Source organism: Dreissena polymorpha, chromosome 4 (assembly GCF_020536995.1).
Source record: "Dreissena polymorpha isolate Duluth1 chromosome 4, UMN_Dpol_1.0, whole genome shotgun sequence".
Lineage (NCBI taxonomy): Eukaryota > Metazoa > Mollusca > Bivalvia > Myida > Dreissenidae > Dreissena > Dreissena polymorpha.
In genome coordinates, this window is record NC_068358.1 from 49,178,407 (window position 1) to 49,205,917 (window position 27,511).

General features: G+C 36.3%; 1 protein-coding gene across 2 annotated transcripts in view; it reads right to left on the bottom strand.

Moving 5' to 3' along the window:
• The window catches only part of LOC127878146 (vascular endothelial growth factor receptor 1-like), a 113,783-nt gene that overhangs the window by 43,720 nt on the left and 42,552 nt on the right, over positions 1 to 27,511 (bottom strand). For both annotated transcript variants that reach the window (XM_052424580.1, XM_052424579.1), the window contains exons 2-4: positions 8,059 to 8,252; positions 3,008 to 3,188; positions 802 to 1,104 (exon numbers count right to left, since the gene is read on the bottom strand). In XM_052424580.1, the coding sequence (XP_052280540.1) occupies positions 802 to 1,104; positions 3,008 to 3,188; positions 8,059 to 8,252 (678 nt within the window). The remainder of the gene's footprint in view (positions 1 to 801; positions 1,105 to 3,007; positions 3,189 to 8,058; positions 8,253 to 27,511) is intronic.

Genomic DNA, 27,511 nt, shown 5'->3' on the forward strand with positions numbered 1-27,511 from the left:
TAAGCGATTTGGGCCACATATATTTGACCTCTGACCTAGAAGGATGACCTTGACCTTGACCTTTCACCACTCAAAATGTGCAATGAGATGCACATGCATGTCAAATATCAAGTTGCTATCTTCAATATTGCAAAAGTATATATAAAATAAGCGATTTGGGCCACATATATTTGACTTCTGACTTTGAAGGATGACCTTGACCTTTCACTACTCAAAATGTGCAGCTCCATGAGATACACATGCATGCCAAATATCAAGTTGCTATCATCAATATTGCAAAAGTATTCATAAAATGAGCGATTTTGGCCACATATATTTGACCTCTGACCTTGAAGGATTACCTTGACCTTGACCTTTCACCACTCAAAATGTGCAGCTTCATGAAATACACATGCATGAAAAATATGAAGTTGTTATCTTCAATATAGCAAAAGTTATTGCATTAAAGTTGGTGCAAACAGACAGACAGACCAACAGACAGACCAACAGACAGGGCAAAAACAATATGTCCCCCACTACTATAGTGGGGGACATAAAAATCAGCTAAAAGTCTAGAGGGCGTTGTGTAAAAACCCTTCTGGAAAACAGTTATTAAAGACCAAATTTCAAGGCCAATATCTTCACTAAAAATCACTCTACCAGAACAAAACTCAGTGTTTGAAGACTCACATGCCAAATATCAAGTCAATAACTGAATGTGTTTAGGAGAAAGTACGGAAAATGGAATGCCGAACATACAGACAGACTTTAATATGCCACCTTACTGGGGGCATAAAAAAAGAAACAATAAAAGTTCCTTACTATTAATTGTTACAATAAACAACAAAGTGTGCTCTATCACTCCAACTTTGGTGCTACAAAAAAATATTCCATCAAAATCTGTGGTCACTTCAGAAATAACGAATCCGATATGGGGGTCAAACTCGACTCCATCCGACGACCCCATTTGTTTACGAGGGTGTTGCTCCTTCAGCAATGTCACATTCAGGCTCGGATCATTGATGTTGCAAGGAAAAACAGCTTTGGTCAAATATTTAAACTGCATGTGGATTGGATAGTTTGGCATATCAATGGTATGATGATACACATATGGGTGTCTTGTGTCTGAAATACAATGAAAAGAATGTTGATAAATGAACAGTTGTAATAATTTATATAGAATATAAGTGAATCTTCTTGATGTTGTTTAAAAACATAAATATTACATTTGCACAGACAATTAACAGCTTTCATGAATTCATTTATATACATTTATAATGCATTTTTTTGCATGTGCTTACATATATGACATTTAAGAGTCAACATGACAAACAATAGCATATGAATTAAAGATCTAAAAAACACTTTAGGTTAACATGTTCATTAAAAGACCTTGCATGCATGGTTAAATTATTCAGTTTACATGCACTATTTTGACAGTACAATGCTGTATTAATACGTTTGGCTTCAAGTTTGAGTTTGACCTTGAAGTTAGCTACATGATTCTTTTACAAAACACAATGTCTCACGCAGCTGAACTTTGCTTCTGGTTATTAAAAAATTATTCAATGCATGGTAAAGTTATAAAACAGACAAGCCCCATTTTGACAAATGTTTTTTTTTATCTTTCAGTTTAAAATCTGACCTTGACATAGAAGGTTGTCACATTGCCGTTAGGTCTGACACACTGCCTTATATATATCCACAATAGTCCAAAGTTATTTTACAAATCTTTGATGCATGATCTTGTAATGAAGCATACAAAGGTCATGCTCTGATCATTGGTCAAAGCATTCACTAGCTATTTTGCAGAAACTAAATAAATAATACAAGCCAGTGTTACCTCCCTGGGGAAATGTTGACCATGGTCACCATGGTGTCATAGATTTTGATGGCTGTTCAATTAGCCCCCCCCCTCCCACCCCATCCCCCCCCCCCCCCCAAAAAAAAAAAAAGACAACATGAAAACCTTGATCATGAACATGGTTGACCAAGGTTGAAATGAATATTGCAATACTTATCATTGCCTACCATGTGAGCCCAAGGTCAGGGATAAGGACTATGTCAAAACTTAAAAGACCCTGATTTTCAATGTATTGGATTATATATTTTTTGTGATCAAAATATATACAATATTATATTAAAAAAGTATTTATCATAGTAAGGTTAAAAATAAAAATTTTAGAAGTTCAACTTATTGTTGTCATTTTAATCTGCTTAAATTTCTAAATGCATGTTTCACAGACATGAACTAATAATAAGTGTTCAACAAGATGACAACTGTACCAAACACAGGCCTGTCCATAATGTTTCTATCTGGTAATGATTGGACAAATGTACCTTATATTATATTTGATCTTGAAATGTGGCCATGCCCATCAATCTAGGGGCTTGGTTCTTGTGTGCAAAATTCAGTGCATTGTGAACTAGGCTGAGATATCATTAGATCAAATGTTCTGACCAGATTCATGAAGATTGGACAAACATGAGTACAAAAATAGGCTTTGGAAAAAGTGTTAAGTCCCTATTTCTAAAATATTACCTTTGACCTTGAATTGCAACCATGCATGACAAAATTAAGTGCTAGACAAATCCTCCTGGACTGATTTCCTAAATTCAAATTTTGACATTTTATTGTGACCTTGACATTGGACTGGGGACTGGTTTTTGTGAGCAACATTCCGTCCAATCATGCTGACTACTTTGTGCTACTAATTGGAAATCCTTCAATGAAGCACAAAGTTAAAATCAAGACAAAGTGAAAAGTTAAAACTTCTTAAATTCGACATCTTACCTTGAAATGTGAACTTGATTTAGGACATTACTACCTGATTCTTTCACCAGACCCACTGAATTATAATGCTTATCATTTTCTGCCAAGTTTTTACAAATATCCATCCACGCTAAAAACTAATATTTCACCCCGCGCACACTTAAGTGTTCCATTTATATGGCCCTTCCTAAACCTGCCTATACAAATGATTAAACTCATATAAATTATTTCACTAATATGTATATGGTGCTTTACCTTTAACATATATATACACAGAGGAATTTATATTAGACTGCATGGCAATCTGGCACACATATTTCCCTGTGTTACTCCATATCATATTGGCCCCATACAAGTTGAGTCCGAATGCTGTCTGCCCGCTGATGTCCGACATATGCTGTAGGACCACTCCCCTGTGATCTGGAAACTTGGGCCCCTGCAAGTTGAAATGACATCATTCTGAAAAAACTTGGCTTTATGCATGTTGGTAAAGTGCAGTCCCAGATTAACCAGTGAAGTTTCCACAAGCTAATGAAGGACGATACTTTCCACGTACATCAGATTTTCATTAAGAAGGGACTTCTTTTTAAAATAAAACACACATAAAAGGAGAAAGTGTCATCACTGATTAGCATGTGCAGATGGCACAGGCTGATATGGGACAACATTTTAGACTAGACAAGAGCAACGCATAACGGGTGCCACGCTCGGCTGCGAAAGCTTGTTAGAATGTGTTGTTTTTTTTAGAGGTCACAGTGACCTTGACCTTTGACCTAGTTACCCAACAAGAGATGTGTTTGTCAGAAACACACCTACTGCGCCGCATTGAAATAACATTTCTTTTTATCATTTGGCAGGTATAGAAATCATCTCCCTTTAAAGGGTATTACTTCCCTTGAATTTTGTCCAATCCAACCGGGGGTGGGGGGGGGGGGGGGTCTCACAGTCAAATATGACCATGTCAGACATCACTGACAACCAAGGCCTGTGGTTTAAAAGAGATCATAGCCAGAGTTGATTTTTTCTTTTTCATAAAATAAGTTGTTGTTTTTTTTTGTTTTTTTTTTCTTTTTCATAAAATAAGAGTTGATCATGCATCTATGGACATAAGTCCACAGGTATGTAATAAACATCAAAGAAATTATAATTATATCATTAAAAAAAATCTTTCACAAATCAACCATTTGGGTTATAAATAATCAAAATAATAAAAGTGTACAGTAACTGTGAAAAGAACTTCAATTCTTGGTAAGGAAATATATAATATGAGATTTATAATTATATAAATTACTTCCCTTGAAAATAATTGTCTGTAACAAATCTCTTTTTTTAGTAGCAAATAATTAAAAGCCACTACCGTGACTGTAGATTCACCACTCAAAATGTGCAGCTCCATGAGATACACATGCATGCCAAATATATAAAGTGGCTATTTTCAATATTGAATAATTTCTCCCTTTTTAAAGCTTATTACTTCCCTTAAATCTGTATTTTTTACCATAGACCGTAAAGGATGACCTTGACCTTTTACCACAATGTGTTTGTCAGAAACACAATGCCGCCTACTGCGCCGCTTTGATTTATTTAACAAAAATATATACGTGGGCAGGTCAGATAACTATGTCCATTTAAAGCTTATTACTTCCCTTGACTTTGTTTTTTCGACCCTAGACCTTGAAGGATGATGTTAACCTTGAAATTTTACCACTCAAAATGTGCAGCTCCATGAGATACACATGCATGCCAAATATCAAGGTGCTATGTTCAATATTTAAAAAGTTACGGCCAATGATAAGGTTTTAGCACAACGCCTTTGGCGGACGGCGGACGACGAGCTGGCTATGACAATAGCTCGGGTTTTCTCCGAAAACAGCCTCGCTAAAAATCATATGTTTAGTGGTGAATTGTATTTCATAGGTATGTACAAAAAAAGCTGTGATGTGTTCACAATTCTTGGTCAAAATAAGGACAGCATTCATTTAAGAACTGAAAGAAATGAAAAGTTATTGGTAAAAAATAACAAGGGCTGTTTGTAAAACATGCATGCCCCCCATATGGGCTGTCAGTTGTAGTGGCAGCCATTGTGTGTGAATACGTTTGTTGTCACTGTGACCTTGACCTTTGACCTAGTGACCTGAAAATCACTAGGGGTCATCTACCAGTCATAATCAATGTACCTTTGAAGTTTCATGATCCTAGGCGTACGCATTCTTGAGTTATCATCAGGAAACCATTTTACTATTTCGAGTCACTGTGACCTTGACCTTTGACCTAGTGACCTGAAAATCAATAGGGGTCATCTGCCAGTCATTATTAATGTACCTATGAAGTTTCATGAACCTAGGCGTAAGCATTCTTGAGTTATCATCCGGAAACCATTTTACTATTTTGAGTCACTGTGACCTTTACCTTTGACCTATTGACCTGAAAATCAAAGGTGTCATCTACCAGTCATGATCAATGTACCTAAGAAGTTTCATGATTCTAGGCGTAAGCATTCTTGAGTTATCATCCGGAAACCATTTCACTATTTCGAGTCACTGTGACCTTGACCTTTGACCTAGTGACCTGAAAATCATTAGGGGTCATCTGCCAGTCATGATCAATGTACCTATGAAGTTTCATGATCCTAAGCCTAAGCGTTCTTGAGTTATCCTCCGGAAACCATCTGGTGGACGGACCGACAGACGGACGGACCGACTGACATGTGCAAAACAATATACCCCCTCTTCTTCGAAAGGGGGAATAAATATATGTTATATTTTTGTAACTTAAAGAATTCCCGGAAAATAACACACTGTTATCTGGACAACATGAAAAACAAGAATATCAGTGAAACTGAGGGATGCTCCCCGATGATGTGCTTTGTCAATCTATGTGTTAATAACCACCTAAAAAAATATTTTATTAGCCTCGGTGAACTTGACCTTGACCCTAGTGACCTCAAACCTCATCAAAAAGTAGATGTCCATGCAAGGTACCTACATGCCAAATATGAAAGAGATCTGTAACGTATTGAAGGTGCTATGAGAAACTGTTACAAAAGCGTGACGGAAAATATATTAATAGCCTCGGTGACCTTGAGCCCAGTGACCTCAAACCTCATCAAAAGAGAGAGGTCCATGCAAGGTACCTACATGACAAATATGTAAGAGATCGGTAAAGTATTGAAGGCCCTATGAGAAACTGTAAGAAAAGCGTGACAGAAAATCTATTATTAGCCTTGGTGACCTTGAGCCCAGTGACCTCAAACCTCACCAAAAGGTAGAGGTCCATGGAAGGTACCTACATGCCAAATATGAAATAGATCGGTAAAGTAACAAAATCATGACGGAAAATCTATTATTAGCCTTGGTGACCTTGACCCCAGTGACCTCAAATCAAAAGGTAGAGGTCCATGCAAGGTACCTAGTAGAGCTGCAACGATTCACCAACAGCTCGATTCGATTGCGATTTCAGACACTCCAATACCGATTTTTTCCATTATATTCACTCTTCTGCCTCATAATTAACATTTCTGTTCAAAAGTGTCGCATACCTTATCTTGGGCATTTGTCAAATTGTGTGTTTGTTTGATATAGTTTGGTTGGTTCAGTGTTTTAAAAACTGTTGAAAGTGTGAAAAATCAACATTTGTAAGGAATATTTTGCAAGAAACTGCCAATTGTCTTTCAAACTATGTCAATATTTCAATAAAACACATAAAAAAGAATAGCATATTAGGACTCAATTTTAATATAAAAACTTCTGACTAGAAGATTGTGTTGAATACACAATAATATAAAATTAAATAAATAATCATAAGAACATCTGGAATCAGTGAAGTGATAGTACTATCACTATTATACTTATATCCAAAACCGCTACAAGCATGTTTAACATTTAGCCGTGACAGCATCACCTGTTACCTGTAGGACAAAGCACATTCTCTAATAAACGTAACAAATTCCCAACAGAAACAGAACTACTTTTCTGGCTGGCGACTTGAGTAGTTGCACTTGTGCTATTTCTTAGTCTTGCTTAATCAACGCTATGTTTGCATCCGTGAAGCACAGTTTACACTTTGCTTTGTCGGGAGGGCTACCATCCCGAAACCCAAAATACTGCAACACTTTTGATTTTAGCTTCTTAGGCGCATCTGATAATTTCAATTTGTCAGCCACAACTTGTTCAGCCATTTTGACGCTTTTTCCGAAAGTAGACCGTAACACGCTTATTGATTGGATGGCTAAAGTAATAAGCAGCCAATCGCACGCATCGTTAATTACAGGTAAAGATAAAACCTACACCTTCCCGTATCAAATAGTCAGAATCACGGAGCATCTAGAGTCCTGGCAGAATATAGTGAGCTTTACGTATCTTAGTATATATATGTCTATATGTTAAAGAATCAAATCGAATTTGGTAGGTTTAGTATCGTAATCGAATCGACGCATTTCGAACCGATTTTCTATGCATCGGATCGAATCGTTGCAGCTCTAGTACCTACATGCCAAATATGAAAGAGATCGGTAAAGTATTGAAGGTGCTATGAGAAACTGTAACAAAAGCATGACGGAAAAATCTATTATTAGCCTCAGAGACCTTAATCTTGACCCCAGTGACCTCAAACCTCATCAAAAGGTAGAGGTCCATGAAAGGTACCTACATGCCAAATATGAAAGAGATCGGTAAAGTATTGAAGGTGCTATGAGAAACTGTAACAAAAGTGTGACGGAAGGAAGTAAGGAAGGACAAACTGGCAACTATATGCTCCCTGAAAATTTTCGGGGAGCATAAAAAGAATGCACAAGAAAACAAAACAAACCATATAAACATATGATGGACCTACATCTGTATTATTATATTGATTTCTGCTATATTTAGGGTTTTATCAACAGGTAACTCATAATTCACATATTTCTATGATGGTTCTAGGGTCAAAATGGGTCACTTGGCAATATGCATTAAAAAAAATCTAGAATACACCTATCAAAGATCAACACTCCACAGTAACTCAACCGACAGGTAACTATAGCAGACCATGTGACTTTACTGTATAATTACCTTAATATTCTCAGAAAACATACCAAAATAAGCAGCCAATCAAATATTATTATAGCTGATCATTTGACTTCACAATTACCTCTGTATTATTACAAAACACACCAAAGATGCAGTGTCTCAGGAGGCAAGTTACTTATCAAAGAAGACCATGTCAATCGGCAATAAATTGTCCTTTTATGTCCTTAGCAAACACACCAATGACGAGCATCACCCAAAGGGCAGGTTAATTTAGCAGACCATGTGACTTCATCATGAACTTACCTCTATATCCTCAGAAAAGACACCATGTATGAACAGCCACTCAATAGGCAGATTGCTATAGCAGGTCATGTTGAGACTCTGGCCAGTCTCCATGAGGACCTCTCCATTATCGCTGATGTTATAGTTGACGATCTCAATCACTGGCTTCTGTGCATCCCACATTGCCATAGGGGCCAGAGGGTCCACTTTTGTACCTGAAAGATAGGGAGTTTAGAATGTCATCATATCAGTCAGTTCACAAGTACTAGATGCCTGTTTGCAACATGTGGAGCCCATCAGTAGCGCTTGCAGTAGCGCTTGCATTCATTTAACAATTTGCACCATGAACATGTTTGACCTTTCACCCTTAGTGTGATATTGACCTAAGGATGACGCACCTTCTTCACATGGGGAGCGTTTCTGATAAATAAATTCAACATTGCTCGATCAATGATGAAGTTATAGTCCGGACAAATAGTTTTTTGGCCAAATGAAACCTTTGACCTTCAGTTTTTTACCTTGACCTTTGGTAGGGTGACAGATTTCACATACCACACATCCTCTTCCCATGTTGAATATTTTTAGTATGTTAATTATGATAAGTGACAAAGTTACAGCCCAGAGAAGTTGTTTTATGACTAAATTTGACTTTTTAATCCAAAGCGTGACATTGACCTGTGAGTTGGAGACATGTGTGTTACAAGCAAAATGCCATCTCCTCATGATGATCACTGTGGTAAATAATTTTAAAATGTCATGATGAATGACACAGTTATGGTGAAGACAAGCTATCATGACACAATTTGAATTCGCCTGTGACCTAGCACGACCTTGGAGGTAGACAGATGTTAAATGTCTCCCAATCGTGGTCAATTGGGGTCAGTTGCTTTAAAACTGCATGATGAATGACACAAAGTTATAGTCCTGCTAAGCTTTTTTTACGTCAAAATACGACTTTTGACCACCTTGTGTGAACCTGACCTTTGAGGTAAGGAGACGTGAGGTAATAAACGTGACATGCCATCTCTGCATGGTGGTCATTCTGGTAATTTATTAAAAAATTGCATCATGAATTACAAAGTTACAGTCAGGAGAAGCTGTTTTATGGCACATTGTAACCTTTGACTTCTAAGTGTGTCCTTGAACTTGAGGAGGGAAGACAAGTGTTAAATGCCTTAAGATGTCACTCAAGCTCAGACACACGCACATTACTCATCCATTATGACTGCTATATTGAGCTTTCCGCAATTATGTCTATTGCTTAGATCGTTATTGTGGGTTCTTGAATCAATACTCTCTATGAGACAACTCGTGTGGGTGTGCACATCTCTTGCTGCAGTACAAATATTTACAGGATATCGCTGATTGATGATATGTTAAAAATATATAAAACTGGCGAGAAAGAACATCTCAATATGCAGGACTATGATTAGCATGTAATCAATACATAATATTTCGCCAGTATAAGAGGCATTTTGTATCCTGCAGCTGTCCAGCCAAAGCTGGGGAAAAGACAAAAAGAAAAACAACACGGCATATATGACATCAGCATAAATAAATGAATCCAAATATGTCTCATTGACCATCAGACCCTCCATTTACTGCTATATTAAGAACGATTTATAACTGAAAATTGTTACCAGTTGGAATATAAATACACACATGAATAAATACATAGTATAGTGCATTTTGATTGTGATCTAAAAATTGGAAGATGAATGCGTTCGAATTGGCCCCAGTTTACCTGAAATATTAGTTAAGATTGGATTCTCATCATTGAAACATTAACCCTTTGCATGCTGGGAAATTTGTCGTCTGCTAAAATGTCGTCTGCTGAATGTCTAAAATTAGCATTTTCTTTGATTTTCTTCAAAGAATACTATCAGAATAGCAAACAGTTTGGAATCTGATGAGACGCCATGTTTTGTGGCGTCTTATCTGGATCCAAACTGTTTGCAAAGGTCTACAAAATCCGGTTCCAGCACTGGAAGAGTTAATACCATGTATATTTTGATGATACCATTTTATACGTACTGTGCTTTTTAGTGAATAATGTCAGAAACAGCAATAAAATGGAAAAACAATAGAAACAATACCTGTAAAGTTCTAAAACATAAGTTTATTTGATCTGAACAAAGTCTGAACAAGTTCTGGTTCTCTAAGTCTGGCTTTATTAACCAGTCAGAATTCAGGCTGATTTTTTTTTGGCGAGAAAACAACCCATTCCAGGGCAGGTAGGTTGGTAGGTAAATTATCCATGTATGTTTTTTTCACAAATCTGTAACTGACTGATATCTATAATTATAACAGTAAAAGACTGTGTAAAATGGGAAGAGGACAATTACAACGAGCCAGGCATGGTATAGGGGAGATAACCCTGGGTTATGGTTAGGTTAGGGGTCTGGTTAGAGTTAAGGTATAGGTTAAGGCTAACCCTAACCCAAACCTGACCCCTTAACCTATTAACCTAACCCTAACCCTTACCCTCTAACACACCCCCCCCCCATGCGCATTACAATACCATGCCTCGATCGTTGTCGTTGTCTGCTTCCTGTGTAAAATGTAACTCATCAAATAAATTAACCCTAATAATTTTAGAAGCAATTACAAAGAGAGCCATACAACACATGTCTCAGACAGCTGAGAAATAGTGTATTGCCACAATAATAGATCATACATGTAAACAAGATAAAGTATTTCAAGTGAAATTAAATCAGGACCGGAGAACAAAATTTGGGAGGGGCAATTTGGATGGGTAGGTCAGGTTATGGCCCTTACCTAGTATTATAATTATATTTGCTTGTGTAGGTTTAGTGCTAGTACTTTCTTCAAATAACATTTTTCTAGGTAGCAGCTTGACCCAGCTTTTCACCTTAAATGACAATTACATAAGGCCAGCAGACAGAATGATAACATTTGAATATTTCATTGGCTGAAGCAAGAGAAATCCACCAAAACTATGGCTACATCCCTGTGTCTGTGTACAATATAAAGGATGCAGCATTGTTCAGCGTAAGAAATTCCAGACTACTCTCTGCATGATCATACCACACATTGACGCAAAGTTTGGACCAGTAACAGTTACGTGCAAAGTTTGGACCAGTAACAGTTTAAATCCATTTCCCAATTGTCAGGGTCAGAACTCAGTCATTAAATCATCTGAGGCTTTCAAAAGAGGCTGATAACACAGTATTGCTTTGAAGATGAGAAACCAAACACTACCAAAATTGCATAGTGTCATAACTAAAATTGTTTAATAATCTAAACACAAATGATTGCCGTACTACTTAGTCTGGAGTTCCTGAAAAGGCTACCAAAGTTTGCCAGTTTGCTAGTTTGCTATAAATAACAAAGTTTGATTTCAATATTCTATCGAAAGGTGTTGTGCTAAGATGTTCCTTTACAAGAAGGAAAGAGATTTTTGAAGACCTACATCATGCGAAAATGAGTTTTAAGGTCATGTGCCGTCAGTGAAGTATTAGCTCCACCTGCACATCTTGCAGTCTGGTCAGGAGATACCTAATGATACCACAACCTTGCATGATTTTATAGCAGACTGTGCAGCTGCTGACTGTGTAAATACTGGGCTTGAGCTACAGTACACTCCACGCGTTTTCCCCAATTTCCCTCCATACTCCGCGGGTTTCGACCTGGAGGGAGATTAAGAAAATCCCGCTATACGCGGCGTTTGCATGATTTTGGACGCGGCGGTTAACGATCGGCAAAACTGATAAGCCGACGCGGCGGCCCTCGGCGTTGGCAACGCGGGGGAAACTCCGCGTTTTACGAGATAACGATCAATTTAATTTTGTTTGACTTCCTGATTTTCAAATAAAATTACATTTATTACAAGTACATACATGTACATGTAGTATAATATTTACAATTAAAAAAAAAACCAAGATAGATCGATCCCGACGTGGTTGTAGAAGTATTTGTTGTTGTATAGAAAACTCGTTGATTTACGACACACAATACGTCGTCTTTTAAATAATACTTACCAATTAATATAAACACAGTTTGCAACATTGTTTTTTTTTTGATAATTTAATCCAAAGTTTTCATGTTAGCAGGTGATTTTCTATACTGAACATGTATACAAATGACCAAGGACCCTAAAAATCCCGCAAATCTGTGTGAATTGACAGTTTGACGTAATCAAAGAAAAGCCGCTTCCTGTCTAAAGGCATAACTTACTCAAGTGAACACGTTCAACGAATGCATAAGGAATGGTTTTAATTGTCTGAACAAAGTCAATTCTCTGCTCGCTAATGCATTGATTTTCTCTTTGTTTGTAGGCTATTCCATTGATTGCTAAAAGGTGGTAACTATTGACTTGATAATTGCATTTAATATTCACACTTGTATTCTTGTTGCGTCGACATTCTAAACAATGTTTACCTGTAATTATGGACCAAATCGGCAGAGTGACATTCACACATGTTAATCCCTTTTGTCAAAACACCGCAGACAGCAGTCTACACAATTGGTCAGTAGAAAAGCTTTGCGTGTTTTCATAACGTCAAACACTTAAAATCCAGTTCCGCCCAGATGTCTTCTTTATTCAGTTTACAATACAATAAGTGTTAAAATAATTACTCTACTAAAATACCGTAACGATAAAGATTTGGCGTGTTCGATTTGAAATTATTTTAGAGGAAATATCAACTTATTCGCGATATAATTTCGTTAATAAATACCAAAGAAACTTTTAACCGAAATCAACAAAATTCAATGTTCTCTGCGCTACAAAGTTTGTATCAAAAAAATCAATACACGCACGCTTTGCAGGAGTATACATTGTACCTTGACCTTGTACATTGCAGCATAATTTTCGCGCACTTTTGTCGGGAAATATATACATGATGACTGTATATTGGAAGCATTTGTAAACGTCGTCTTAACAATTAAAAATCGCAGTGTGTTTCGGATTACTAATTATTATTCTCATTTGGAAATTTTACGGAACATTATTCTTGTGTCATATGTGTTATGATTTAAATATTAATTTGTCAAATGTATTATATTAGACTAATTCATATTGTTGACGTACCTGTGAATTAAAAAACATAATTTTTATACGTATTCATTTTCTATACAATTATCTTTTTTATACATGTACCACAGTATTTAAACAATTTATTATAACAATGTTTTTATTTTTTGGCATGCCCAGTAGCACACTGCTAACGCGGCGTTGCGCGGCGGTCACTGATAAGAACGGAAAGTGTCTGCATTTACCGACTAGCCTAAAGTAATACACGCCGCGGGAATTAGCGAACGCGGCGTAACGCCGAGCGTTTTATCGAGTTCACCTCGCTCTTCCAACGCCGCGTGAACACTCGCTAGCAGAAAAAACCCGCGGAGGGAGCGCGTTTTTTGGGGAAAACGCGTGGAGTGTACTGTATGCTGGACGAAATGCCATAAGACCCATTTTCGCATGAAACAGCTCTGAAAGTGTGATTTAAATGTGTTGAAAGAATACTGCTTGTTAATGAAATATAAACATACCATATATTTTGAAAGTGAAGAAATAAACTCATTATTAGCCACGTGGGGACACATATATTATGATCTCAGGTAGTATAATTTTTATATGGGACCACTATTGTGTGCTTTGAGTATATGTTCACTTAAAAACACACATTTTATGAGATGGATATGCGACTAACAAGGGGGAAAAAAACACTAAAAACTTTATTTTCAATTAAATTATTTAAAAACATAATTTTTTAAACTTTATTTCAATTATGTATTATGTCAGGATATACGCTGAATATCTTTTTTTTATAAATACATTTCTTGTCACAAGTAGATTCATACCACCAATAGCCAATTAAAATAAACCATAATAAAATAGTTTTAACATAAAATTTCATTGAATTATTTAATTAGTTCCTGCAATTACTTTTTTTTTTAAAGAGGTAGTATTTAATTTTTTTAAGAAGTTTTACAGTCCCACCCTTGAATTTAATAACAAAATTTTCTTTATTTTCCATAGTACACTTGGCTACCTTTAGAACTGATCTTGTTTACATTCATCATACCACATACTTGTAAAATCTTCAATAATAATAATAATAATTATCAGAAACATAATGATGATTGGGCAATAAATGTAGTATTTGCAGTGTCTACAAGCTTTTTCTAAATCTTTTTTTCCTATTTACCTATCTAGCTCAGGTGAGCTAAAAATATGTTTACAAATTAGTATAGCTTATAAAAGAATGTAAGCGTTGTTTCTGAATCTTTATCATATAACAGCACCTAGTTCACTAAAACCATCCTTTTTTTAGGGTATAGAACTGAATGCATGTTTTTGTTGCTTTACCAAAAAAAACTTATGGCATTGTATTTTTGTTTTTGTAGGGTTTTAATACTGAGAAACATTATAAATCCAATACACAGTCCGAGAAAATATTCAATATAGAACTTTATAATCTGCTACAGCTAACTCAACTAATTAAGCCAAATATTGCCTGGAATAGTTCCAAATGCACAGCTATGAAGTTTATAAAATCTGAACTGGAGTATTAACTACTGCAAACAATACACATTCAAAATACATTTGTAAATCAAATGTGAATATTTGCATCACAATGAGTTTGATGTTAAATAAAATTAATTAAGGACTGCAGAACATGACAAGAAAGGTCAAACACAGAATAATTCTCTTTTTTGTGGACTTTATATACGCTGCCAACAAAGGTATTATAGCTAATGGTCACAAGCCATTATGTTGTAGAAATGACCTTAGTTTCTACCTAATTTATACTTGAATATTGCCTTTAATGCACACAATAATGTTTATTGGAACTTGTTTCACCACACACACCGTTTAATCGCCTCCAGCGACTGTGGATCATGCGACGGCTGAGATAGTGTATACATGTTGTCGGAAAGCGGAGTGTAAGGATTTCCATATTCTTTATATTTTACGTATCAGATTGCGCAGGCTTGAGTGTGTTCTTTGTGAGCCTAAACCCCATTCTCACATAGCTGCGACTTAACGACGATCATTCCGATCAAGTCACGATCTGAAAAAAAAGGATCGAGGCCGATCAGAGTCTTAATCGAGCAATTTGGAAAATTATGGTTTTCATTTCAACCGTTCTACGATGCCCCTACGCCAAACGCTTACTGGGTTTACTGCCGCGACATTCAAGATCATACTACGAGGCTACTCAGAGCTTTTCAGGCGCTTTTACTATGATCCAGGGTGCCCGCTGTCGATCGCCATTGGCGCCAATTGCGACAAAATAAAAAATCTGGCCACAAAATTTTGTTAATGGCGATTTAAAAAAATAATCGGCATTTTTCTGCGTTCATATTTTTTAAATGACAAAAGACGCTGTGTTTACCAGCCGCTTTACGGCAGTCGTAATACTATAGATTTCCATGATGTAAGCGATACAGATGTAATCAATGGAGCGTGGTGCTGACTGTAGACTACTGCAAAGTGGCATGCAATAGTGAGTATTGCGATTATCTGGGATGTTGTTACAAGTTATCTTAATTGGTCGGCAGTTTTATTGCTTCAGAGATAAGACAACATTGAAATAAACAGACCGACATTGCGCTTTAATTTGAAGTGTTTGTCACAGTGTTCGAAGCCCATTCCAAGATCGTTACATTTACAACCATGAGACACTCAAAAAGGTAAGTATCAATTGTGTTTAGAAAAATCGGTGTAATTATAGAAAATAATTAAACATTTTAAATATATTGATTCTATTTACATGTAAACGCTGACATTTCTGTTTTACTCGTCAACATGGCAAGTTCAGAGTGAATAACGACTTTTAGAAAGTGAACATTAGATTCTGATAATCATGAGACTCATTCAAAAATGCAAATGTTTCCCCGCTAACATTCACCAGCTAGCAAACAAAACCCAAACAAAAACAGTTGTTAAACAGAATTTCATCTCCTTCAATATGATTTCCAACACACAATATATGCTGTATGAACTCTCCAAACTAATCAATTAATTCACTACCGGATGTACTGTTTTAAAAAAGGTAAACATCGTTAAGCACGTGAAAATCCATTTGACACACATGAAAATCTATTTGACACACAATTTAATATACATGTACACAAATGCTTATTTTATTTGACTGTTGTGTTATGAGCTTTATGTAGTAGGTCATGTGCTAGCACACATTTATATTATTTATATACTACATTTTAGTTGATTATTATTAGTAGTATATTAATATTATTTTTCCCTTTTTGTATTTTCAGATTACCAGAAAGCTGCATGCTGAAGCAACCAAGCTGTGGCAACATATTCAGGCTGCTAAGGAAGTGTCAATAAACAAGACTTACAACTGATTGAATGTGCCTTTATTTAATGAACACTGTTAAATGTGTTGTTATTCTTCATAATACTGTTATGATATCAATTCCTTTAACATACTGTTCAATGCTCAGTTTTTGTTTGTATTATTATAATAACATGATCTTCATTGCCCAAATGTAGCCCCAGTGTGGCAACAACTTTTTTAATTTGGCGAAAGTGAGTGGCGACAACTTTTTAAAGCCCAGAGGGAACCCTGTATGATCATGAAGATCTCTCCACGATGCTTCCACGCCGCTTTTACTACACTCTTTTTACGACTTTACACCGATTCTTATTGGCCACGATCCGGCTACGCTTGTTTTAGCATGTTCAAAATAAGCGTGGCGAGAGCGTAGAGCTCTCCGATCATGAAGACTCTACTGTGATCATACTGCGCTTATGAAGACTCCACTACGTTTCTCCTGTGATTTGTCACGATCAGCTACGTTTTGATCGTAGTAGAAGCGGCGTCTATGTGTGAATGGGGGGTAAGTAAGAAGGACTTTGTTAACATAATCCCTACCTTCCTAGTTGCTTACTTTTCAAGAAATCCGTTAGAATGAGGTCAAAAATCAGAAATTACACAAAAAACAAGATGTGTTAGTGAACCCCCCCCCCCCTTTATATTTTACCTTTGACCTTGAAGGATGACCTTGACCTTTCACCACTCAAAATGTGCAGCTCCATGAGATACATATGAATGCCAAATATCAAGTTGCTATCTTCAATATTGCAAAATTTGACCATTGACCTTGAAATTTGACCTTGACATTGACCTTTCACCACTCAAAATGTGCAGCTCCATGAGACACACATGCATGCCAAAAATCAAGTTGCCTTCTTCAATATTGCAAAAGTTATGGCCAATGTTAAAGTTTGACACAAACAAACAAACCAACAAACCAACAGACAGGGCATGTTGGGTGCTTATGTGTTTTGCTATTGTGTATGATGACCCACACATAACTCACAATAATCACTGTGTGGAGATGTCGTTTTGTGGGCAATATATTGCGTCCTCATCACATTGTTCAATGTCATATTCACAGGTCAAAGAAGGGCATTTACACTATCTGTTCCCCCAAACCCAATACATCTTGTTAGGTTAAAATCTGTCTGAACACATACCATTAAATTTCTTCACTTGTATCATAGTTGTTTTTCAGAATATCGGACCTTTGAACAACTTGTGGAATATTAGGCTTTTATAATTATATTATCACATCTCGGTAAATTGGGCCTTTGAAATACTGTACCTGCAGAAGATTGGACAGTCATACAAACTTCCTGATGCAAACCAAACGACAGTCATACAAACTTCCTTATGCAAAAGACAATCTTTTAGGTCGCAGTAGGACCAAGTTTTTTACAGTAATGTGGGCATGAACTATAATAGGATGTCTTCAGACCTAACAATTCTTGGATTTGATTTACATTAGATTGCATTTAAGCTGACTAACAAGTTAACATTTCATCTAATAGACTGAGATAAGTCCATACTGTTACCACATGGCAAAAAGTTTGCATGGCAAATTATTCAAGCAACATAATTAACCTGTGCAGTCTTCATATCAGGGACAAGATTTTTCCTTTTATGGAATTTTTAATTTAAAAGAAGTCACTTCCAAACAAAAAAACAGAATCAGCATCAAGTGTTGCTCAATATTAGCCTGTGTGGACTGCTTAGGCTAATCTGGGAAGTATTTTATGCACATGTATTAACCCTTTGAATGCTGGGAAATTTGTCTTCTGCTAAAATGTCGTCTGCTGAATTTCTAAAATTAGCATTTTCTTTCATTTTTTTCAAAGAATACTATCCGAATAGCAAACAGTTTGGATCCTGATGAGACGCCACGTTCTGTGGCGTCTCATCTTGATCCAAACTGTTTGCAAAGGCCTTCAAAATTCGGTTCCCGCACTGAAAGGGTTAAGCCCTGATACCCCAGAGTATGGTTCATATATTATTGTCTTCTGATATGGATGGGTAACAAAATGTAGGCACATATAATTCAATAGGAGCTGCTATTAAATTTGGAAACAAATGACAAGAATAATCTTTAAAACAAAACAGGAATATTGATGGGCTTCTTACGGGGCATTTCATTTGCCAGCATGCTTCATTTGTTGTGAAAAAAAATACAGGTAAAACTGAATGGTTGGCTTGGAAATCTTCGGCGCCAGGAACATTTTCTGACAGGTAGTTTGAGCAGCAGGAAACTAAACACACAAAATAAATGTATATTCAAAGCTTTTAAAAACTGATAATGGAGGTTTTGTTTTAAAAAAACTCAAAACAGTTGTATAATATTTACCACACAGCTCATTTAGTGCATTTGCTGAGCCATTTCAGTGTTACATTAAGCACAGTATCAAGAAACTTTTAAGTTTAAATTAGTAAAGGAACAATAATATTATTTTGAAATCTCTACTGCTACATGTAGTATCCAATTTGTCATGCATTGCTGAAACATGTCATAATACGACTTTGCCATGACAGGCCCTCAATGTACAGTAGCATGCACTATTGACGACAATCATCTCAGTTTTTTAAGCACAAAATGTGAGGAGATTTAACCAACAATGATCACATTCTTATATTATGACGGCAAACAAAGACTGCCTCAAACCCACTCAGAACTTACTTAATCAGTGTCATTACTTGAAGTTTTGGGGACAATTTGACTGAAAACGGAAACGTCTTAACCAGGCACACACAAGTGATTGACCCTATCCCTCTCAAGAGTACTTGTCGCTTCCGTTTAATTGCACAAAACTGGGCTTGTAGACAATCATGATTGAAATATTTAGTGGGCCCACAATTACAAATTTAGTAGAGAATATATTTCTGATGTTAATCAATAATCAATTATTGCTCATTCTGATTAACTTTATTTTTTCATAAATTACGATATGCACAAAACAAATATCTACTTTGTTGATATTGATAATTTCAAACTTTTTTTCTTGATAATTAGTATTTAATGTTAAGTATAAATATTATTAATTAATGATACTCCCATATTTATCTAGAATATAATAGTACCATGGTTTGTTAACTGGCATAGTAAAATTGTTTATTTTTATAATTGTTTTACAGCAATATTTAATTAGGCCAGGAACAGTTGATACAAAACTGCCAGTTTATAAAGTCACAGAGAAATGAAAATTATCATAGCAGTGGATCAAGTCTAATGAAAGAAACTAACCATGGTGGTGACAAATGCATTTGATTATGCAGATGCCGGGAAGTGCTTTGTACAAATGGATAAATGCATCTGAGCAGAGCTCTAGGAAAGTCCAGACTTACAATGCTTAATGCAAAATGTGTGATAAGTATAGTCCAAGATTAGCCTGTGCTGACCAGCCTTTGCAGTCCACACAGGCTAATAACAAACAACACATATATTTTGCTTTAAGGAAGTCTCTCCTTAACCAAAATCCAGTCTAGGCTGAAAGGGATGTCCCTGATTAGCTCTTTCAGTTCGGAAACTGAATTTTGAAGGCCTTTGCAAACAGTTTGGATCCAGATGAGACGCCACAAAACATGGCGTCTCATCAGGATCCAAACTGTTTGCTATTCTGATAGTTTTCTTTGAAAAAAAAATTCAAGAAAATGCTAATTTTAGAAATTCAGCAGACAACATTTTAGCAGAGGACAAATTTCCCAGCATGCAAAGGGTTAGCCTATGCAGACCATATAGGCGAACATGGGATGATGCTTTACCAACACGCATTGAGCCTGGTTTTCCCAGAGACCTGCTTGAATACAATCCACTCTTGGTTTAAATGAGACGACTTACTGGATTTACTTCAGAAGAAACACCATAATCATAATGCTTAAAATCCTTATGTTGTCTTCTTTAATGTGATTTGTGTTTGTTTTATTTTATTTAGTAAAATTCTGCTAAGTTTATTTTAAAAATATTTTGCAAGTCACGCTTAAAGTGTTTGAATATCTATACATGTTTTGCTGGAATTGTTCAGGTAAGAAAGAAGTTTGTGTTATTTATCCACCTGCTAACATCTGTGTGATGTCAATTTCAATAACTACCAGCCACAAAATATATGAATGGATCCAGTCCAATTATTATCAAGAACGACTCATAAAACAGATAAATGACATCATAGTTCTGCATGATGTTAGGCTACATAACATATTACTCACAGCCCAGGCCACACTACACCCTCTCAAAGACAGGTTGCTTGATTTACATGGAAGGCTGTTCCATTGGCTTTGCTTTGGTTTTGGTTGGATTTCTCAGAAGATCCTGGTGCTTTTATCTTCTGCCGCACTTTCCATAATGAAACATATCTGATATTTGTTGACAACAAAAGCGGTTAATCAACAAAAACAAAGGTAGACAAAGGAGTAGCCTTTGACGCCCAGGCAGTGCTGAATAGACTTACAGGGGAAAAAACAATCAATCAAGTGCTGTTAATTGTTTGTATAGTTAACATTTAAGAGCTATAGCTATAATTGGCATTCAAGATACTGGGATACATAGAGTAAAAACAAAGGTGTTTTTGTTGAAGAACTTTAATTAGATGTACACAATTTGTTTCCCCGTAACCAGCATGAAACTTTTTTTGCAAACCCTCTTTTTTTTTAATTCCAAGCAGAGTTTTTGATCACTTTTGTTACAATTGATTTTTACTAGTTTAACTCTGAATATTAAGAAAGACATGTTGCATATAGATATTTTGAAGATTTGTGTCATGAAGCATCAATATTAAAGTACTATATTAGTACTACAGAAGAATATAATTTCTGTATGATAAAACAAGAGGGCTAATAGACTTAATACCTCAACAAAAAGTTAACTGAACTGTTCTGAGCAGATATAGTTTACAAGGTTAAGCGATACACTAACTAGAGCTTTGTCACAGACGTGACGTATACCGCCACATTGACACAGACTATTTTGCAAGCTGTCTTCACAAAACAAGAGAATCTAAATGGTGATTTTTAAGAATTATTATGCCATCATAATTTATGACCATTTTGATCTTTGAACTCTTGAATTCTTTCGCATGACACGCTGTCCAATAACTGTGAACACAATTAATGTACAGAGTCATTTTAAAATCTCACAATGAATGACATTGTTATGGCCCGGACAAGCTTATTTATGGCCATTTTTCATTTTTGAACTCCAAGTGCGACCTTGACCTTGAAGATATCGACGTAATTCTTTAACATGACACATTGTCCAATGATTGTGAACAAATGTACCAAGTAATTTTAAAATCTCACAATGAATGACATAGTTATGGCCCCGACAAGATCATTTACAGCCATTTTTGACCTTTGAACTCACAGTGTGACCTTGACCTTGGAGATATCGACGTTATTCTCTCGCGCGACACACCATCCAATAATGGTGAACAAATGTGCCAAATGATTTTAAAATCTTACAATGAATGACATAGTGATGGCCCGGACAAGCTCATTTGTGGCCATTTTTGACCTTTGAACTCAAAGTTTGACCTTGACCTTGGAGATATCAACATAATTCTTTCGCGCGACACACCGGCCAAAGATGCTGAACAAATGTGCCAAATGATTTAAAAATCTCACAATGAACAACATAGTTATGTCCTGGACAAGCTCATTTATGGCCATTTTTGACCTTTGAACTTAAAGTGTGACCTTGACCTTGGAGATATCAACGTAATTCTTTCGCGCGACACACTGTCCAATGATGGTGAGCAAATGTGCCAAATGATTTTAAAATCTCACAATGAATGACATATTTATTGCCCGGACAAGCTCATTTATGGCCATTTTTTATCTTTGAACTCAAAGTGTGACCTTGACTTTGGAGATATCGACGTAATTCTTTCGCGTGACATACAGTCCAATGATGGTGAACAAATTGTCCACATGATTTTAAATCTCACAATAAATGATAAAGTTATGGCCCGGACATGCATTTGACCTTTGAACTCCAAGTGTGACCCTGACCTTTGAGATGTTGACGTACTTTTTCCACACGACACACCGTCCCATGATGGTGAACAAATGTACCCAGTTATTTTAAAATCTAACGATAAATGACATAGTTATGGTCCGGACAAACTTTCGGTTTAAAACACACTAAGTGACCCTGTGACCTAGTTTTTGGAACGGCATGACCCATATTTAAACTTGACTTAAACATCATCTAGATACAACTTGTGACCAAGTTTGGTGAAGATAGAATGAAATTTCGGGACAGACAGACAGACAGACCGACGGACCGACCGACAAAGTGACTCCTATATAGCCCCCATTTCCAATGGTAATGGGGCTGTAATAAAGAAAAATACACAAACACTTGGCAGCCATGTTGTTGAACAAACCACTATATTTTTCAAACTTAGCCCAGAAATCATAACCCTCTTGTCACAATGCTCTCAACAAAATTTATCATTGATAAAAAATTGAGAATACTAGAATGTTCAAATGGTTTTACTTAAGCCTCATAAGGAAAACTGCCACAGTTTCAAGCCCACATGACCCTCTTTCAAATTTTGGTCCATCTATTGTTTGGACATATTTCTGACTAAGTTATACAAAAATTGGGCTACACATGAGAACTGTTGGGAATGAATTCAAACTCTTTTTCTACATTTTGACCTCAAATAGCTTGGTTTTTGAACTCACATGACAATAATTGGAACAAATGTTCAGTCCAAGTTTAAGGAGGATTTGGCAATGATATAATGCTTTCTTGCCAATTCAAAAGCTGCATTTATTTGACCAAATGACCTTGTTTTTGAACCCACATGACCCACTTTTGAACTCAGAGATATAATTGGAAAAAATAATCTGAGCTAATTTAATGAAGATTGGCCAAAAAATGTGGCCTGTAAAGTGTTTACAAGCATTTCCTTTAAATTGACCTTTTCAAATATGCTTTTACCCAATGTCATTCAATCTGTAATTCTGCCAAGATCTCAATGGAACAAAAGTTCTGAAAAGTTCCCCCTTCCCCAGAAATGGGAAAGATAACGGCTTCTTCATAGTATAGGATGTTCAATTTAGGGAAATGCAGACTACTCTCTTCTTGTTCATACAAAAAAAGACACACATTTTGGCCCAGTTACAATTACGCATTACCATTAAATTCAATCCCCAAGACTTACAGGGTCAATCAAATATCAGCATTTCCATAATTTTTGTATGATTTGATGACAAAGAAATAAACTAATAACAAGCCATGTGAGGCCACATGCTGTGAACTCACATATTAAAATTTGTATATAGCTACACTTCTAAGTGATTTTAATATATGTGCACTTCATATCAGCTAAAAAGTTAACGAAACCAAATGAATTTCGTCCCTATTGTATGGAAATGTTATTGGAAATAAACACCTTATTGTTTTGGCTTTAGAATATTATGAAAATTAAATTTGCTAGAAAGTAATAATCATTGTGTAATGATGGTATCACACTAGCATCCACAATAGACAAATATGAACCAGGGTTTTGTGCATTTCAAAGAAGAAGCACTATTAAAATACAATATTTTAAGGAATTTATTATTATCTCGTCCTTAAATCATACATCACTGCTTGCATAGAAAGCGATTATATCTTTGAGTGCATATTCAACATAAAACCTGAATATAAACACAAAATTACACAGAATCTCTAAAATGAGATACAAACAAGTATTTTACTGTTGCATTTTTTCACATTTTTCCTACATTCCTTACTCTTTCAGAGGCAATGCCATAATACTGTAAACAGAGTTACCATAAGGAATGCAGTATCACTCTGCTGAAAGGTGTTTCTAAATGATTTGATAGGTGAAGGGTAGATGAGCCAGTTCTACCTTGTCTGTTGCAGTCAAAGAACTCATAACTAGCCCCACAACTCATCCAGAACATCAATTACCAGAATGCTTAAAAAATATCCTGTATAGCAGGAATATTGTCTTGGAAATACTTTAGAATATTTAACAATCAGACAGTTTTTCACCTCCAGGCAAATACATAGACGATAATGCAACCATAAAATCTTTTTTTCTTACACATGTCCTCCTTAAATTTGACATTGACAGTTGAATAAACACCTGAATTCATACTTAAATTAAGATCTGTCTTTATATAATGTATTATTTTTTTTGTGATTTGTTTTTAAAGCCAAAAGGTATTGGCAGACACAGATTAGAATGCAAGCAAGAGTCACAGCAAGTGACACACATGGACCAATGACTTGTACTAGTGAAAAGGCTAATGAACTTACCAGGAAAATTAGGACAGAAGGTAATGGACCAAACAGTACAACTAGGTGATGAGCTAAAGGACTGCCCAATACAAAGAGCATAGACGGTGATGGACCAACCACTAAACTAGGAGAGATGGTGATAACCAACCACTAAACTAACAAAGGTGGTGATTAACCAAGCACTTAACTAGCAGAGATGGTGAATGCATCATTTTTACAAAGACAACTGAAACAAGAGCTGTCAGAGGACAGCGCGCTCGACTATTCGAGTGCTTGACAGAATAACGTAAGCCATCATGGGGAAATTGTTCATATTCAATAATTTATTAGACGATCTTTCAAAAATAAAAAAAGGGAAAAAAACATTGTTTTTATTATTATTATTTTTTTTTTGGGGGGGGGGGGGTAGGGGGGGGGGGAGAGGGGGGTATAATGTGTGTGTGGGGGGGTAATTTATTAGATGATGTTTACAAAAAAAATGGGAGGGGGTAGGGGGGGGTAGGGGGGGGATGAGAGGGGGGTCTAATGTGGGGTGTGGTAATTTATTAGATGATGTTTAAAAAAAAAATGGGTGACCTTGACCTTCACCTTTCACCACTCAAAATGTGCAGCTCTCTGAGATGCACATGCATGCCATATATTAAGTTGCTATCTTCAATATTGAAAAAGTTATGGCCAATGTAAAAGTTTTCGGACCGACAGACTCCATATATTTGACATTTGACCTTGAAGGATGACCTTGACCTTCACCTTTCACCACTCAAAATGTTCAGCTCCATGAGATACACATTCATGCCAAATATCAAGTTGCTATCTTCAATAGTGAAAAAGTTATAGCTAATGTTAAAGTTTTTGGACGGACAGACAGACGCCATATATTAGACATTTGACCTTGAAGGGTGACCTTGACTTTCACTTTTTACCACTCAAAATGTGCAGCTCCCTGAGATGCACATGCATGCCAAATATAAAGTTGCTATCATCAATATTGAAAAAGTTATGGCCAATGATAAAGTTTTCGGACGGACAGATGCCATATATTTGACATTTGACCTTCACCTTCACCTTTCACCCCTCAAAATGTTCAGCTCCATGAGATACACATGCATGCCAAATATCAAGTTGCTATCTTCAATAGTGAAAAATTTATGGCCAATGTTAAAGTTTTTGGACGGACGGATAGACGCCATATATTAGACAATTGACCTTGAAGGATGACCTTCACCTTTCACCACTCAAAATGTGCAGCTCCCTGAGATGCACATGCATGCCAAATATCAAGTTCCTATCTTCAATAATGCAAAAGTTATGGCCAACGTTAAAGTTTTTTTTCCGACAGATGGATAGACTGACATACACACATACTGACATACACACATACTGACTGACGGACAGTTCAACTGCTAAATGCCACCCTACCAGGGGGGGGGGGGGGGGGGGGGGGGGGGGGGGGCATAAAAATGTTCAACAACAAAGTGTACAATTCATACCAAACTATGAAAAATAACAGACTTTTACCCTCCTTTTCCCTGATTACATTTAAAGCAGACTGTGAATGATGGTATTTAATTACAGGTAATATTCATCAAACAGGCCACATCCTGTGCTCCAGAATCACAATCTGCCTGACAGTTGAAGCACTTGCATGCTGAACTACTGAAGTGTGAAAACACCCACAAGTTTCAACTGTCAATGGACAAGTTTATTGCTAAACAGGTCCAAAGGCAAATTCCACCCTCCCAAAAGAGTTGGAGCCAACGCCAATACACAAAATATGGCATGACAGTTGTATAACAATATCACAATTATTATTATAGCATGGCTTCAATTTCATGGTTAATGTAACCATCTGATAATCCTTATTCTTTAATACAAATACGTACTCAAAACAATGTAGAAAGCATAGGTACTTTCTTGATTCCTGGAGTAAATATTATAGATTACAGACAACATGTTGGAAGCATCATAAACGATCTAATATCAAACTCTTTATATGTTTTGATTGGTGTATCTTTGTTATGATTCATCTTATCCTGTTTGGTATCTGATTTGCAAATGAATAATTATTGAGAAACAAAGACGCTTGTCAAAGAAATGAACTGTCAGGAAAACACCCAACAAAATGATGTGCATCTAATGCAGTTCAAACCATCCCATTTTATTCCAAGCACCTGATGCGCTACGACTTAACATTTGCTTCCATGTACATTTAAACATATAAATACACATTAAAAACTGAAATTGCATGTCATAATATAAGCAGAGGGTCACTACTGTTAAATATAACAGAAATAAATTAGTTTAGAAGGATATGTGCAGCGTCATGAGAACGCCGCTTTGAAATTTAATTTTATTTTTGACCTTTGACCTTGAAGGATGATCTTGACCTTGAACTTTCACCACTCAAAATGTGCAGCTTCATGAGAATGCCGCTTTGAATTTATTTATTTTGACCTTGAAGGATGACCTTGATCTTGAACTTCCACCACTCAAAATGTGCAGTTCCATGAGATACACATGCATGCCAAATATCAAGTTGCTATCTTCAATATTGAAAAAGTTATGGCTAATGTTAAAGTTTTCGGACCGGCAGACGCCATATATCTGACATTTGACCTTGAAGGATGACCTTCACCTTCACCTTTCACCACTCAAAATGTTCAGCTCCATGAGATACACAAAAATGCATGCCAATTATCAAGTTGCTATATTCAATAGTGAAAAAGTTATGGCCAATGTTAAAGTTTTTGGACGGACGGACAGACGCCATATATTAGACATTTGACCTTGAAGGATGACCTTGACCTTCACCTTTCACCACTCAAAATGTGCAGCTCCCTGAGATGCACATGCAAGCCAAATATCAAGTTGCCATATACACTGCAACGCCGATATATCGTGGTTGGTGGGATCC